This window comes from Haemaphysalis longicornis, unplaced genomic scaffold (genome assembly GCF_048455015.1).
Source record: "Haemaphysalis longicornis isolate Haplotype H1 unplaced genomic scaffold, Haemaphysalis longicornis Haplotype H1 scaffold_6, whole genome shotgun sequence".
Lineage (NCBI taxonomy): Eukaryota > Metazoa > Arthropoda > Arachnida > Ixodida > Ixodidae > Haemaphysalis > Haemaphysalis longicornis.
In genome coordinates this window covers 75,705,216-75,722,211 of record NW_027526407.1, presented here as the reverse complement: position 1 = coordinate 75,722,211, position 16,996 = coordinate 75,705,216, and the positions used below count along the sequence as shown (strand labels likewise).

General features: G+C 47.1%; 1 protein-coding gene across 1 annotated transcript; it reads right to left on the bottom strand.

Annotated features, from left to right (window-relative positions):
• Positions 1 to 580: 580 nt before the first annotated feature.
• On the bottom strand, positions 581 to 16,996 carry LOC144143085 (uncharacterized). The gene is made up of 4 exons (XM_077674902.1): positions 16,989 to 16,996; positions 5,266 to 5,375; positions 4,974 to 5,156; positions 581 to 1,683 (listed from the first exon to the last, which is right to left on the bottom strand). Exons 1-4 carry the CDS (start codon positions 16,994 to 16,996, stop codon positions 1,559 to 1,561), a joined length of 426 nt encoding a protein of 141 aa, XP_077531028.1. The 3' UTR covers positions 581 to 1,558.

The following is a 16,996-nucleotide window of genomic DNA, read 5'->3' as shown; positions in this document are numbered from 1 at the left end:
TGAAAGGTGCGGGGGCGATGTGTATTTAAGGGTTCGTGCCTGTAAATAAACAGTAAATAAATAAATGCGCCAGCACCGTATGACAGAAGCCAAGTTAAAAAAAAATGGCCGCGTATCTGCTCCTTTCGTAGCAAATGTCGTCAAAAGACGATAGCCTTTGTAGACATTTGCCAAGAAAATGCCCCCCCCCCGCCCCCCCCCCTTGCTTCCCCGTTCACCTCTCATGCTGTTCCTGCACCGCCGCGCTCATCTAAACACACTAAAGGTTTGCTCAAGCCGATTTGAAATGACCGCGTTCCACTGCATCAGGCCAGGTTCCTCGATGCCAGCGCTGCAGTACAGCGGAGACGCGCGTGAATGGAGGCGGCTGACTACAAGGTTTATAGAACCGCGTGGCCGTGCTCAACGTGCGTTCCAAGCAGAACGTGGAACCTAGCTAGTGGAACCTTTCGTTGCTATTGCCGCGTGATTTTTCATATGCCGCCAGGAGGCGGCGGTTTTCTGCAGTAGATGTAGAATATCATTTGCTATTGAAAAACCAAGCATCCATTAGTTTTTTTTAATAAAGAAACACTGTAAATATCCCTTGTGTACTAATTTCCTGTCTTATATTTGCGTAATGTCTTGTACTTGTTCAATAAAGTTGACAAGTATGAACACATAAACCGGGCTTAGATGTTTACGTTTGGCTGTGAGTATATAAGACTATTGCGCAACATCAATATTACTTGGCCGGGTGGCCGAATCGAGTCACAGACAGACAAACAGACATGCAGACAGACCAAAATTTCTGGGTTTAAGTAGCCCAAGAAAGGCTATCGTCTTTAATAGGTCGAAATGAAATGCACGCTCAGAAACTGCGCTCAGCTGGGCCCATCGTCTGCTAGGCTGTTCCTTTGCAAGAGCGTCGTAAGACAGAAAAATCGCCGCTCGCACACGCTAGTTCAGATTTGTCCGACTGTACATTTAACCCTAGCCATATAATCTTCACTTCATACGGCTTTCCTCGCCGGGTCCGAATGCTACGGCATTGGTTCCAGCCGCAGCGCGCCTCAGCCGCCGTAGATAGCGCGGCGGGTTGTCTCGCCTCTCTCTCACAGAGGGATTCCTCGGTGTATCGTTACTCCTGGCGCTATCGCCAGCGCAGTGGAATCGCCCCAAGAAAAAAGGCCCCGGCCCGCGCGTTTGCTCGCACGCATGCAAAGGAAGGGGGGCGAGGAGGAAGCGCTCGCCGGGCCCATCTTTGCCCCGGGGTCCCCGAGGCGCCAACGAGGGCCGTCGACGATTAGATTGAGCTCGTTCAAAGTCCCAAGTCAAGAGTTCGCGCAGACGATACCCGCCTCGTTGGCGGGCCGCGAACGGGCGTCCCCGTACGCTGCTGTCCGGACTGACTCTCGTTCAGACTTCGGCTTCTGCATCGAGTTAGGTTTACGCTGAAGCTGACGCGAAAACAATGCAACACACAATGCGCTGAATTGTGCTGATTCTTTCGTAAACGTGAATGGCTTCGTCGTGCCCGCTTAAAAACGGGAGTGAATGGAGAAATTGAGTCCACAGTTTATTCGAAATTAGAAGCACGGAGCATTGGGAGGCTGCGATGCTCAGTTCTGACCCGGGCGTGCAAGTCCAACCTGTCCGGGAGGCTGAAGTCGCCGCCACGGTCCAAGTACTCCTGGCTGCCACCTGAAGGGGGAAGAAAACAGAATAGGATCTTCCAACTCTCTTTCTCCTGACCTTCCCCCCACGTCCCCCAGCAAAACAGTTCTTTCTTTTTTCAGTTGGCAAACGGAATAAAGTTTACTCTCTCTCTCTCTACTCTACTTGAACAACGTGTAGGGATAGTTGGTAATGCGTTATCCCTTATGGGCTTGTATACACCTATCCACTTCGTCCTCAGCTGTGTAAAAAGGTGCCACATCAAGAATACGGATTTTTCCCCCTTGACAGTGCTCGCACTAATATAAAATTTCTTGGAGCACTTAGCTTTCTTACGTGCTTTGAAGGTGAAATCATCATGGCTTCGTCCCGCGACATTTGTTAAAAACGCCTTTACTGCTACAGTACCGTAATTAATGTGGACTTAAGGTTTTCGAGTTAAAGAGAAACCGCTGTTTTGTAGTAATCTAACACGTGCGTTCCGTTGACTGCGAGACACCAGGAAATAACACGTCAACACACATTTGATTACTCTGGTAATACTTGAACGTTATTATCAGACTCCCAAATGTTGGTCCATCATCTTTTCCAGGAGCGTCACCAATTCGGGAAAGACCTTGGACTCTGCCAGCAACCTTTAAGGAACCTTAAACCGTTGAGAACCAGTGGCTTTAATGGCATGAACTTTCTTAAGCCCGTTCCACATGTGGCGAATTTCGCCTGCGAATTCGCAGTTGCGGCGCCGCCCGTGCGGCAAAACAATTTATTTTGTTATTTTCACTGCTGCGACATATTGCCAAATGCTAAGCGGCGTTCACAAGAGAAGTTCGACTCTTCCAAACATTTGGAAATTCGCCACAGCAACGAGAACAGATCGTTTTGGTTCACGAGCGGCGCCGCAGCTGCGATTTCGCAAGCGAAATTCACCCCATGTAGAACGGGCTTTACACCGTCGAAAAAAAAATCCAGTTTCTCTGTAGAGTGAGCTTCACCACATCAACACGGAAGTACTGCTGCCACGGTGTTTCCAAAATTGTCGTCGTGGTATTTTGCGTGGTACTAGCGCACAAAAAAAAATAAGCAAAAGGGTGAGAGGGAGACCAAAAACTGAGCAGGAAAACCGCCCTTCACGTTTCCAGTGTCGGCATTTGTTGTTTGACCTGCTACTTCGGAGAGCCAACTTTCTATTTTGAATTGAGCCCATTTCTACTAACAAACGGTATTTTTTTGCCGGTTGGTCACTTAAACAACGTTCAGTAATTGACGAGTGGTAAATGGCTTGCAAACAGACGGAACAACTGAAGTATCCTCAATAACTGCGAATTTTCTAAACACTAATTAGCTCCGTGGCTAATAATTGGCACTGTTTATTTCTCGAACTAATTTTTGGGGTGAATGGCTGCTCGCCTCGTTCGATTATTCGTACTTTTCAACCTCTCTTACTGGGTCAACGTGCGGTAGGTCCTTTTTCTTGCCTGTGTTTTTTTCTTCAGAACCAGTGTTCGGGAGTTCGAGAATATGAACCAGTGTTCGAGAACGAGAGCGAACTACTCTCGTCACGTGATGCGTCAAGTCAGATCCCGAGTACGTACATGGTTTGCGGGAATTTACGTTTCGAACTCATTTGACACGACTGATATAGCGGCCTGGCAGCCTGAATGCGACCTGACAGCAGTGGAAAAAGAGCTTAATAAAGGAAAACTCGCCTGCGAATTATCCTGTCCCCGCGGTGACGTTGTCGGCTAAAACGACTGCAGGATGATGTTTTGCGGTGAGAGCTAATGATGCTGTGTTGCTTATAGTTCCTCAACAGCAGTCTTAAAAGTAAGGGACGGTGACTCCGGGTGATAATATTTTCAAACCGCCTGGTGTTCTGTTCATCAGGCCTCACTAACAAGGGTGTTTCCTTCGTTTTGATTGAGCAGAGGTGTGGTCTGCACGTCGAACCCTGTGCTCGGTAGATGTACTGTATATGCTTTCTACCATATACAAGAACTACACTGCATATGCTGCCCACTATATACTGGAAGCTACCTTCAGAAACTCTGGTGCATATTCCCCCTACTACATACAGTGAGGTGCATACAGGGACTCTATTTGCAACATATGCTCCGTACTATATTCGGGAGCTCTAGTGCGTATGCTCCCTACACTACAGCTAGGGAGCTATATACAGGAACTCAGTTGCATATGCATTCTGCTATATAAATAAACTCTTCTGCACATGCTCCCTACTTTGTACAGGAAGTCTACGGTTATGCGTCCTATATAGGAAATCTACTGCATACTCTCCCTACTATAGATAATTCAGGAACTCTACCACATATGCTCACAGCTATAGCTAATGCAGGAACTCCACCGCATGTGCTCCCTACTGTAGACGAGAAATCTTCCGCATGTGCTCTCTAGAGCAGGACCTCTGCTGCATATGTCCCCGACCTTGCAGTAGAGCTCCCGCGTATATATTAAGGAATACATGCAGAAGAGTTCCTGTATAGAGTAGGGAGCATGTGCAGTAGAGCTCCTGCATATATACAGGAACAGTACTACATGTGTTTCGTACTGTATACAGGAATTCTACTGCATACACATGTTCCGTACTATACACAGTAACTCAACTGCATATGACCCCTTCCTTGCTGTAGAGCTCCCGCGTATAAAGTAAGGAACACATGCGCAAGAGTTTCCTGTGTAAAGTAGGGAGCATGTGCGGTTGAGCTCCTGCATATATACAGGACTGTCTGTACTGCATGTGTTGCGAACTATTTTCAAGAATTCTACTGCATATGATCTGTACTGTGTCCAAAAACTCTAGGGCACATGTTCCGTACGATACACAGGAACCCAACTGCATATGACCGCTATCTTGCAGTAGAGTTCCCGCGTATATAGTAAGGAAAACATGCGGAAGAGTTTCCTGTATAAAGTAGGGAGCTTGTGCGGTTGAGTTCTTGCATATATACAAGAACTATATACAAGAATTCTACTGCATATGATCCGTACTTTATACAGAAACTCTAGGGCACATGTTCCATACTATACACAGCGACTCAACTGCACATGACCCCTACTCTACTCCATATGTTCCGTACTTTATACAGAAACTCTAGGGCACATGTTCCATACTATACACAGCGACTCAGCTGCACATGACCCCTACTCTACTGCATATGTTCCGTACTTTATACAGAAACTCTAGGGCACATGTTCCATACTATACACAGCGACTCAACTGCACATGACCCCTACTCTACTGCATATGTTCCGTACTATATGAAGGAACTCTTCTGCATTTGCTCCCTACCACAGCTACATACAGGAACTCTCGTGGCCGGGAGTCAGCAGCACCTTCACAGGCCCCTCAACAACCGCCCGTCGGAGCCAGTCCTCGCCGAAAACGCGGCCACAGGAGCACGTTGGCGCCTCGGGCGACTGCGCCGATCGCCGCCGACAGTGGTTGGCCCGCTGCGAGGAGACGACGCGGCGCGAAGCCGCCGGATCTTTTCACCGACCGACTGGCTTGCTGCTGGTCCCCTGACCGGGTCTCCCTGGCGGCGCGCCGTCGAAAGGAAAAACCGGCCACGAGGAAAACTGCTGACCCGCTTGAACCTGGCGGGGGAGCCTCCGCCGAGCCACTGGGGCCGTCTTCGCCGCCGACGGAAAAAGCGAGGACGATCAGCCGGCCGCCGCCGCCGCTCGCTGCTGCTTCCAGAGCCGCTCTACGCGAGGAGGAAGCTCGATAGAGGGGCGTGTGACACCACCCGGCCTGTTTAATGAAACCCGGGACACGGCGCCGACGGCGCGCAATCGGTGGACCGTTGCTGTGGGCCCCGTGAAACTGTATTTCCAGGGAATTGAGTGTTAAACCACCGCTAAGCGCAGCGAGAACCGTAAGAAGGACGTGACGGACAAGGACAGATCCTAGACTGCGGACACCTTTCGCCGGCTGGTGCCCTAACATCGTGCTTGATGTTTCGAGTATAGTTTACTCAATTAATCAATTCCTAAGCAACGTATGGCCATGAGCTAGTTGGTACTCCATTTTAAACCACCGTTCAGCGCAGCAAAAACCAGAAGAAGGACGTGACGGACAAGGACAGGTCCTGGACTGCGGACGCCTCAAACCGGGTGGTGCCCTAACATCGCGCTTGCAGTTTCGAATAAAGTTTACTCAATTAATCAACTCCTAAACAATGTGTGGGTGCGAGCTAGTTGGTACGTCATATTAAACCACCGTTAAGCAGCAAACAACCAGATGGAGGACGTGCCAGACAAGTGCAAGTCCCGGACTGCTGACGCCAGGACGCGCTCGCAGTTTCCAACAAAGTTTACTCAATCGACCAATTCCTTAACAATGAATGGTAACGAGACAGTTGGTACTCCTTTTTCAACCACTGTTAAGCGCAACTAACGCCAGACGAAGGACGTGAGAGCCAATTAATTGCTCTGTCTTTGTCTGTCACGCCCTTCGTCTGGTTTTTGCTGCGCTTATCGGTGGATTAAATTAAGTACCAACTATCCCGTACCCACGCTAACATGCGCTGGTTAGAAAGGTTGAAGCTGCCCAGCAACTCCGCCCCTCTGCATTCTCTATGGTAATGTAGGGGAGTAGTGGTTGGGTAGGACGTTAAAGGAGCCATGAAGAGAAAATACAACTTCGTTTAATTTGAAAGAACGAGGATTCAGTATCTCACTCGGCTCCATTAGAGCCGAGGTTTTTTTTAACGAAAAAACCGATAGGTTTTTTTAACGAAAAAAAAGCAAGAAGTATTTAAAAACTTTCAAATTTTACGCCACAGTGACGTGTTATGAGCAAGAATGACGTCATACGGGCCAAAAATAAAACATAATTTTCAGTGCGTTAACTGCACGTTAGCATTCAAGTGATGCGGTAAAATGGAACTAGAGGCCCCATTACAGACGTCCAGTCATGTGTCATCGCGACAGGTCTCTTAAGCGGCCGCCAATTGCACAAACAAGGTTCCGTGACGTCATAGAAAAGTTGCGGGAAATTGGCTAGGGGGTCGCGACTGCTTCACACGTTTTCTTTAATATCTCCGTTATTTGTTCGAAGATTGCGATGATATTGGTATCATTGTTATCGGGACTAAGCAGTCTAATAAACCCAACTTGTATTTTGTCTTCATGGCTCCTTTAAGGCTTATGTACTGTGATGTGGTAGAAAGCTCCCGCCGTTTGGACAATACTGACAAGTGGCTGGGTATTGGTAAGGAACATGGCGTGGTGGAGTGTACTGTCGGGAAAGGGGTCTGCCTGAGTTTGGGGAGTACCACGCCGAATCTGGAAAGAGCATGACGAGGGTGTTGGTATACTCGTCGTTGTGAATTATAGTGGGTAAGGATATTATCGAAGGGGAAAAAAAGTTCAAATCAAAGTTTATTTTCGACATTGCTTGCAATCTGGTAGTTTCCCCGACGAAATGCTGCAGCAGCACCTAACGGAACATTGAACTTCCCGTAAAGCGTGCATTACAACAATAGGACAATAGAAATTCGCATTCCGGTGCGAACACAAGGCACTTAACAACGGTATATAGAAAAGCACGAATATGGTGCAGAGTACAATGAAGGAATGTAATAAAAATACTATGCGCAGTCGAAACTGAATTAAAATGCTGCGCAAGCGCAGATGGGACTCTTACTGTCGGCAATATCTGGATTATTTGTTTGAAGCCGACTTTCGTTGAGATATATGCTTCGCGTGACAAATGCTATACACGATTTTCGCTAACTTCTCGCAAGGACGCTTAAATTGTAACTAAATGTGAAGCATACGTGGGCGACCCTTAAATGAGGGGGACATAGCATCCACATAATGGAGAGAGCAGGTTGGTGTTAGTCTAAACAGATAAAAAATAAAAATGGCCGAACACACCCTTGTCGTGGGTAACCTGCAGTGGCTATAGGCTCCTCGTCTCCCCGGCTACTCTTCCCCTGGTTTCAAAATTTCGCCTAAACTTAAACCCCGCAACTTGACGGGTATGATAGAGACACTTCACCGCAGGTTCCCCGTGTTCAGAGGGGGACAAACAAGCCGAGAATACGAGAAATCTCATGCAAGTGGAACTTCTCAAAGTTCGGCTTGTTTGAAGGTCTTGCTGCTTGCACAGGAAAGTTTCTCAAGAAACGGAAAAAATGATCTGAGTAACCCCTCTCCCTACTCCGCGCCCACACCGAGAAAAAACCGGCAGCGCAAAACAAAGAGGAAAACCCTGCATCGGCTGCTTGGCTAAATATCTCTCCAAATACGAAAAAGCAAAAACGCAAAACAGAAACAAAATAGCTGCGTCAGATTGCCTTGGCTAAACATCCAACCAAATGTAAAAAAGCAGAAGCGCAAAAAAAAAAAAACGAAAACCCTGCATCGGCTTGGTTACATATCCCTCCAAATGTAAAAAAGCAGCAGCGCAAAACAAAAATGAAAACCATGCATCGGCTTGGCTAAATATCCCTCCAAATGTAAAAAAGCAGCAGCGCAAAACAAAAGCAAAAACGCTGCGTCAGATTGACTTGGCTGGGTTGATTGACTTACCCAAACATAAAAAGCAGAAGCGCAAAACAAAAAAACGAAAACCCTGCATCGGCTTGGTTAAATATCCCTCCAAATGTAAAAAAAAGCAGCAGCGCAAAACAAAAACGAAAACCATGCATCGGCTTGGCTAAATATCCCTCCAAGTGTGAAAAAGCAGCAGCGCAAAGCAAAAGCAAAAACGCTGCGTCAGATTGCCTTGGCTGAACATCCACCCAAACGTAAAAAAAAACGGCCGCGAAAAACAAGAACGATAACACTGCATCGGCTTGGCTTGGCTGAGGAAGGCTGCGTGGCTGGCATGCCGCGGATGGTCTGGGCGCGACGACCCGCCAAGGGCAAACAGCGGAGTTTCGCCTTGCGCAACGCTGTTCGTCAGCAGCACTGGCTGCCGCTTGAGCTGGTCTTTCTCCCGCGGGCTCGGTCAAACAGCTGCTCTGAGTCGCCCGCGAACACTTTCCGCGCAACGGGCGCTGCTGGGAGGGGAAGAGTGTTTGCTTTGGGTCGCCAAGGCTGCTTTCGATTCTCTCGGGGAACACGTGCGTCTCGTGTTGGCTAGAGCCGAGTGTTGGCTTAACCGGTGCGCCGCGGAAATGCAGGTGCAAGTGACCTCTCCTTCCCAGCGTGTACACTGTCGGGCCTGTGTGACAGAACGCAGATGTGTGCCCACGCCGCGCCGGAAAATCTCTCCCTACGTACGTATTTTGAACGAAGGCATGCCAGACCATGCAAGAGTATCTATCTATCTATCTATCTATCTATCTATCTATCTATCTATCTATCTATCTATCTATCTATCTATCTATCTATCTATCTATCTATCTATCTATCTATCTATCTATCTGTCTGTCTGTCAATCTATCTATATATCGCCTGTCTGTCTGTCTGTCTGTCTGTCTGTCTGTCTGTCTGTCTGTCTGTCTGTCTCAATCTATCCGTGTATCAAATATGGTATCAAATCTGTATTGAGCGGATAATTAAAAAAACGTACTGCATTTTCTTTTCGCACTTATTCTGTATAGTACTAACGGTGATACGTGCTGCGGTTCAGTTGCTAGTAACGGACATAGTTCATGGACTAGCGAAGCCTTGGAAATTTGTTGCAGAAGTTCAATTTCTCTTTCGGATGAATTTCTGACGGATTGTGCTCAGGAGTGATCGGTGTGATCGCACGCACACGCACACACCCATGCATCAATGAACGCACCGTCTCAAAAACCCGTCTCCACACTTTTAGACTAGCAACCCTTCTGACCTCCTCCCTGCTCGCCTTATGTCATTATCAATTATGGTACTATTTAGGAGCAGTACGCATCCGACCACTTCACAGAACCCAATATTGTTCATACATATGATAAATACATACCATACATACCTAAAGGGACCCTGAATACAAAATACAAGTTTGGTTCACTGAACAGACTACAACGCCAGAATAACAACCATAGGAATTTTACCGCAATTTTCAAACTTAGCCAAATAAAAAAACAACTGAAAGAATGACGACTACCCCGCGACACCTCCCCGCACTACCCCTATGATTTCATCGGAACCCGTGTGATTGGCGGGCGCCGCCAAAAGCTTCCACCAATAAAAAATGGTGATGTTGCTGCGGAGGTGCCTTGCTTTCGTTCGGTCACACCATTTTAATTTCGGGTTGGTTTTATTACAAAGAGTTTTTATTTAAATTTTTGTCACTCGCATTTTTGGAAACATAACGTCTGCAATATTGGTAATAAAAACGGAATTGTCTAGATATTTATGCTAAAAACACCCTTTTCATCGAATCTTCTGTTTGCTGCACTTTAGAAGATCACGTATATCAATTTTTATATGAGGTCCCGTTGCAGTCTGGGGCTTTGGGCCCACCTTCTGTATATCCTAAACGTGTACTCAAACTTTGTTTACAATAAAATCTTTTGACTTGACTTGGACTCTATTTTTTGCTGTACCTAGCAGTACTTGAACGCGCGACCATTCAAAATTCTGAAACGTTCTCCCTGTCCTTCGAAATTCATGCGTCATTATATCCCAAGACCACATTCAACAAAGATAACAAAATAGCCGTCTTCTTCCAAACACTCAGGATCGTGCCTGGCAAGTACGTGCTTATGCAGAAACCTGAACGCAAGGCACGTACTGTTGCCGTAAACACGAACGCTATATAACCAGATAAGCGCAAAAATAAAACACGCTACAAAAAAAAAAAAAAAAAAACCGAAAGTTCCTGAGCCAGCTGCGTGTTAGCAGAGAGGTTCGCCGCTTGTTTTACGACCCCCCGAGCGAAGTGGTTTCGACAACGCGGCGTAAAAAGAGACGAGGAAGCGGACTTTTTGTTGTTGATGTTTTGTTGTTGTTCATTCTCTTCTGTCGTCATGTTAGCGCGCGCGCGTTCCACCGGAAGGCGCATCCGCGCACATCAACTAACAACTACAAAAGCTTCGTAAAAAAGCGCGAACAAAACTTCCAACAAAATCCAAAGCGAGAGCAGCATATCGCGTTCTCTGGCCCTTAGCCAGCGAACAAGTCGAAGCCACTAGCCAAACGAGGAAGTGAGACCCAGCTGCGACCGTATTTTCGCGATCTCTCACGATCTCTTGTTATAAATACTGTAAAGAACTACGGCAGAGTACGGCGAATTATGCCGCTGCCTCAAGGAAAGGGGTGCTGGGCAGAGTGCGGTTATCTAGTGAAATTTATGGACTCGCGTTGTATGTATACATGAAAGCGTTAACGGCGGACAAAAAAGGACAGAAAACAAAACGCTGGGTGTGTGCGTTTCCTGTTCGCAACGACAGCGATTTAGTTCAGGTGCAGAATTAATACGCCGTTGAAGTTGAAAACCCGCAGTTTCGCACAGTGGACTTAAAGAGACCGGATGCTCATGATGATGATGATGGTGGTGGTGGTGTGATGATGATGATGATGGGAAGGAGGAGGAGGAGGAGTTGGAGGAGGAGGAAGAAGCTTTGCTGAGCAAAAATAAATTGTGGGGTGGCTTCCTAGTCCGGAAGTCCATATGGGCATTCCTGGCTCTGTCCGCTCGGTCAACCAAGATCATCTTGTCGTCGAGGCTCGAGCTGGGTAACATGCTCTCCCACTGCTCACGGGAAGGGTTGGGAATGGGGGAGGAAGGTCGGGGTTTCGGTCGCACTCCCAGACGATGTGATAGAGTGTGCCTGAATTGCCGCAAAATGCACACTCCGAGGAGCATTGTGTGGGGAATAGATGATTTAGTCGTGCTGGATTTGGGAACGTGTATGTTTGAATTCGTCTTCATGTGTTTTCCTGCGTTTTAGACAAACTGAGTTGGGAGAGGGGAAAGGTCCTCCTACCTAATCGTACCTAATACCTAGTACCTAATTAGTACCTAGTAGCTAATACCTAGTACCCAATACCTAAAGGTCCTCGTACCTACTACCTTTTGCGGGACGATATTGGGTTATATCTGTGCTCCTCCCCTGCGCCCGGTTGGTGAGAGCGCGGGCTAATAGTTGTTAGGGACGTCTGCCGTAAGTATCAACCGCCCCCCCCCCCCCCCCTAAATTCCTTAATCGTGAATATTGCTAATTGAAAAAAAAAAGCGCGCAAGCCCACAGGACAATCTTCACAGGACGAGGAAGTTCTCCCCCTTTGACCAGTGCACTTTCGCGCTCTTTTATTTTTTCTGGTATGTTAGGACACCAGCTACCCCATTTGTCGTTGCTGCTTGGAATCTTACCAAATCAAACTAATAATGACTTCAGGACTGTTGTGGTTATAGCCACGTAAACTGCTCGACCGGTATCCTTTTATTGTGAGCGTCCTGCAACGTATTAGTACAATAATACAAGTGTTGGTCTTCACAGCCTACGGGATTCGGTTACACCTTACACTCACAACGCTTTGTTATAGTCGCCGGCCTTTCGGTGGCACCATACCCGGAAGCGTACTTTTAAACTGTGTATCGTACAAGCACAAGATACACGCAGTGACATCTAGTGCTTTTTTAGCAGTTGACAAGGGCTGCCGCTCTGCCGCGGCTTCATTCTGCAGCTGAACGAAGCAGAGGGCAGCCGGCTGTCAGGCAGATGATGCAGATTTAAACACAAGCTTTGATGTTTCGTATTATTCCTTTGTATTTTTATGTTTTTTTTTTTTTGTGAACGCTGCGTACTTTTTTACGACGCATTTACGTAACGAACGCGATACTAATGCGAAACAAACTTTAGCTACATCCATCTCACTACGCCTTAAGGCAGATCTGGCCTTGCAACAAAAGAGGAGGTCATACCCGCACCGCGCATGCGCGCTCGGGTCGTCAGTAGGCACCCCCGGCGCATTCGCACCAAGTTTAAGGTAATCACTCAAAACCAGTTTCGAAGTGACGTGCTGCGGTAGCGTTGACGTCAGTGATTGCGTCGTAAACCGGTTACAACGACCGTTCCCCTCGATACCAGCAATCACCCATTAATACTACGACAACATCGCCAGCGTGCGTGCATAAAGAGTTGACTCAAAATTTGCGTCGGGGTTACGATTTACAAGAAAAGAACAGTGACGTCGATTATTTCATAACGGCGGAAGACAACGTCAAGACTCGAGAAGGATGAATTAAACTTACTCAATATAAAAGAAACCTTGAGTATGAGTCTCATACACTCTGGCTTTGCATATCTTTGGAAACCAGTGTAGAGGTTTTGACAGCGCTTTTAGGGGCGAAGCCCTTGAGGGGCTGTTGGCGTCTCATGTCATCGCCGTAATTGTCGTCTCATGTAGTCACGGAACAAAAAACACCGGGAACCTCGCTTAAGCCTCGCGCTAGAAAAAAACACCGGGACACTCGTTTACGCTTCGCGCTGGAGCGCTTCGTAACGCGTACTAAAAAAATACCGGGCGGTACACTCGTTTACGCCTCGCGCTAGAGAGGTTCGTGCTTCGAAGACAGGAGACTTTTACAGCAAAGCTGTGTACCTGTACCCCCAGCGGTTTCATCTCCGTGGGCAAAACGTCAAGGCGCCAAGAATACACTTATACACTGCATGTTTCGCCTCTCCCCAGGTTTCACGTAAGGAATATGACCCGGGATTTTTTTAATCTAGTTTCGGTCGATAATATTGGTCGTTACCTTTGAGATTCTTGCAGGCTTAAAGGGGCCATGCACACAAAATACAACTGGTTTGATTTGAAACAACTAGCCTTACATAACTCACCCAACTCAATTACAGCCACGAAACGCGTTCTCCAACAAAATAAAAACGCGAGAAATATTGAAAAACTTCCAAATTTCACACTACACGGCTTAAGCAGTGACGTAATAGGGAGGTCACTAAAACACAATCATCAGCTGGCCTCCTCGATTATCAATCCCGGATCGTCCCCGAACTGCCCGAGACGTCATCCGGCGCTCGTTTTCCCCTTGCATTCCTACAGGACTTCCGGTCCGAGGGCAGTCCTCGGACTGTCCGCGGACCGTCCAGGACGTTTAAATAGAGGCCCAGTGTGTTAACCTCGCGTTAGCATTCACGTGATGCGACCAAACGGAACTAGAGGCACCATTACAATTACACAGTCATGTTTCTTGGCGGTGAATTTGGTCGGCCAATCGCACAAACAGTTTTCGGTGACGCCATAATTAAGAACCTCGAGATCCCACCTTCCGGCCCATTGCGTGGCTTGTGAAAGCAAGCCATGCGAGCCAGTTTTGACTCAGACGAAGGTGCTGAGCAAAAGTCGAGAACAGGTGGCAAGAGAATTAATCGAGGCCTTCTTCATTCGAAAGCATGGTGAACAGTGTGTGAGTGAACCATCCATATCTTTGTATGGAAATGAGTATGAACTTTTAAACCGTTGTGATAAAGATGGTGACATGTGTGCGCATGTGCTGGTGTGGGTATATTCGCATGCTCCATTTTCCAATAAACTAGTTGTGAGCCTGCGCCCGTCCTGTCTCTTCTCTTCCTTGTCCCGTCCGTATGCGCAGTTTAAAGTATAACCTCCAAACTGTTCCTGCATAGAGCACCCACGTGACATGTGTGACGTCACTGCGCGAAGTTTTGAGCGCCTGCTAAAAGGAGCCCCCCGTTCAAGCTCTGTGGTCTCGTGGAATAGTACTGAATACAGGCGCTGACGACTTGGGTTTGAGCCCCGGTAGTTTATCTTTTACTCTGTTTCATTACTTACCTTTTTTGTAAATGTACTGTCTTGTTTCTAAACACAACACCTAAGCGTTGTTTTTTGTTAACAATAGTCATTTGGTATGTTCTAGGTCGCTTTAGGTTTGAGGTGCAGCCATTGACGACTTTTAATTACCGTTATGCGTCGCGCAATCAGACATGTAACGTGGGTGCTCTGTGCAGCGAAGCGTTTGGAAATACGCGACGAGAACCTGGCTGGTGTGTCGGTCCTGCCTTATCTGTTTGTTTTACTATCTAGTTTAGTTGTTTGAAGTTTGCGTTAAATTCCGCAACATCGTTATTGGGTAAACGCGATCTTTTGAATGAATCAAGCACTGTGGGGTATGTTTCTGGCGTCTCTGGTAGCCCACTGGTATGTGTTGTTTGGCCCCTCCTGTCGCTACATGGCCTCAGTGGCGTAATTCGGGCCGTCAAAGAACGTCATGACCGGGAAAGAGAGAAAAATCTTTTGAGTGAATTTCCAGTTATCTGATGGGCATAGAGCAGTAGTTTTTGGCTGAGGTACTTTGCGACCCCCTAATCTAAGTACTGGGTGTGTTTGGTGACTACGTTCTGAAAGCATTTAAGAATTTAAAAAAAAGTTCAAAGAAGTGTTGCAGGGTCCCTTTAAATAATTTCTCTTTTGCTTTGATTCTGTTTTAAAGCAAGATGGTGTTCTAAATAAGGTTAATGCGAGTGTTTTAAACTACGCACACCAAGATCGCTATAGTCTATTTGGTGGAGTCGTGGCAGCTACACGACTGTAACGCATTTTGTTGTCGATTTCAACAACGCACCTCCTGCAACCAGAGCGATTCTTTCTCGAGGGAAGAACATATTTGCTTCAAGCAGTGCAAAGCCTCTCATCTGTTGTTTTGCAGTAAACAGTGCAGGATTGTTTTTTACTGAGTCTGCGTATCAATTCCTTTCGTTTTTCTGCGCCTTTGCTTCAGACGAGAAGGCGAGGAGAAGGAAAAGCAGAAAACAGCACGGCAGTCGCGGCGTACTTTTCCATCGCAATCTGAGATTGAAGGAAAGTTGGGGTTGCGCAGCTGTGCGCTCCTCGAAATGTTGTGAGTGAGCAGTTAGAATTATATTCTGTGACACGTATGAGAAAGAGGTGAAATGCTAAATGACATTTCAGTTAGATGATTTTGTACGAGTGATGAGCTAAAATTGGCGCGGAAACATTTTACGAACCTATTTTAAAACTCTATCAACACCCTGCCCCCCCACCTCCCCTTTCCGCTAAAAATGTCATGTTTTGTGGATATTTCCCGCCTTCTCGCACCAAAAGCCGACCGCTCAGGAACGTAATGAAACAATAGCAGAAACTTGATATTGTAGCGTAAGCTACACTGGCCGAGGTTGAGCAGTTTCGCGTGGGCTGTGAAGGGCCGTTCTGCGCAAGCGCGAGGAGCATTAGATTGGTTTGGATCGGATCGTATTGGCTTAGATTGGATTAAATTGGATTGTGTTGGATCGAAATCCAATCCAATTGGAGTACGGGTGTGCAGAGAATTGGGTCTGCACATTCGCCGGTCTGCGCATTCCGGAGGAGTGACTCATAGCCGTGGCAGAAGCACTGGCGCCGGCGCGTGACTAGCTGTGCGCCTCCGTTGCGCAGTATATAAGTCTGACGCTGCGCAGGAGCCGCTTGATAGCCGAGTCGTGTGGCTGCTGGAGAGCAGTGCTGCGCATGTGCGAGGAGCAGTGACCGGACCGGACCGAACCGGACCGGACCGGACTGGACTGGACTGGACTGGACTGAATTGGATTGAATTGGATTGGATTGGATTAGAAATCGTCTTAGCAGCAGTAAGCATAATCAGCTTATCCTAGACAACCAGGAAACCTAACAATAACCAGCTGAACCTGAGCTCACGCTACGTATACCCTGGCATAGCCGAGCTAAGCCACTGCTAATTTTTTTCGCACAGAGAAAGGAGTCGACATCGATATAAACACTAAAAATTTATTGCAGAACTACAAAATGTTTTTGTGTAACTCGTTGTCCAAAAATACTGCCCATACATTTCAATGGGATGGTTTAGATGGCTCTCGAACATGGTATAGAGCGGTGTTGTTATTTTGAAACCATGCCCGCAGCAAGCTCTCGCCCTCATTATTAGTTGTACAAAATTTCATTGTACTAGGCTGAATAACTCCCGAGAAATCTGTTCTGAAAGAACTGCGATGAGCCGGAAAGCTTTACCTGAATTCATTATTATATGCAATGAAAACTATTTAGCGTTCAATTATTGTTTCTCTGGCTGTGGGGCAACAGCGACAACAAAGTCAAATTATAACAACAGCAACTACAAACACAAAATGGCATACGGTGTAAAACTGGTCATCGCTAAAGATACACTATCTTGCTGAATCCCGTCTTGTCGAATCCACTTGTCCGTTAAAACGCGACATAGTCCATTCCGATATTTTGATTCACTGAGGTAAAACGACGGCGTTGTTATACTATAGGCTTGTGGAGCGCCGAGTTTAGTCTTATTATTTATTCATCACCTGGTCGTGTTCAGTGCAGCAAGAAGGCCTCTCCCAAAGATCACCAGCCACGTCTAACGAGTGCTAGCTGAGTCCACCCTTTCCCGCCAAATTTTCGTAGCTCACCGTTCCAT

Coding starts and splice junctions, on each gene's coding strand:
- LOC144143085 (XM_077674902.1), bottom strand. Junction 5,157..5,265: donor GGCGGAGGCTCCCCCGCCAG/GTTCAAGCGGGT, acceptor GTCGGTGAAAAG/ATCCGGCGGCTTCGCGCCGC. Junction 1,684..4,973: donor TCCCGGCCACGAGAGTTCCT/GTATGTAGCTGT, acceptor TTCCCCCTTCAG/GTGGCAGCCAGGAGTACTTG.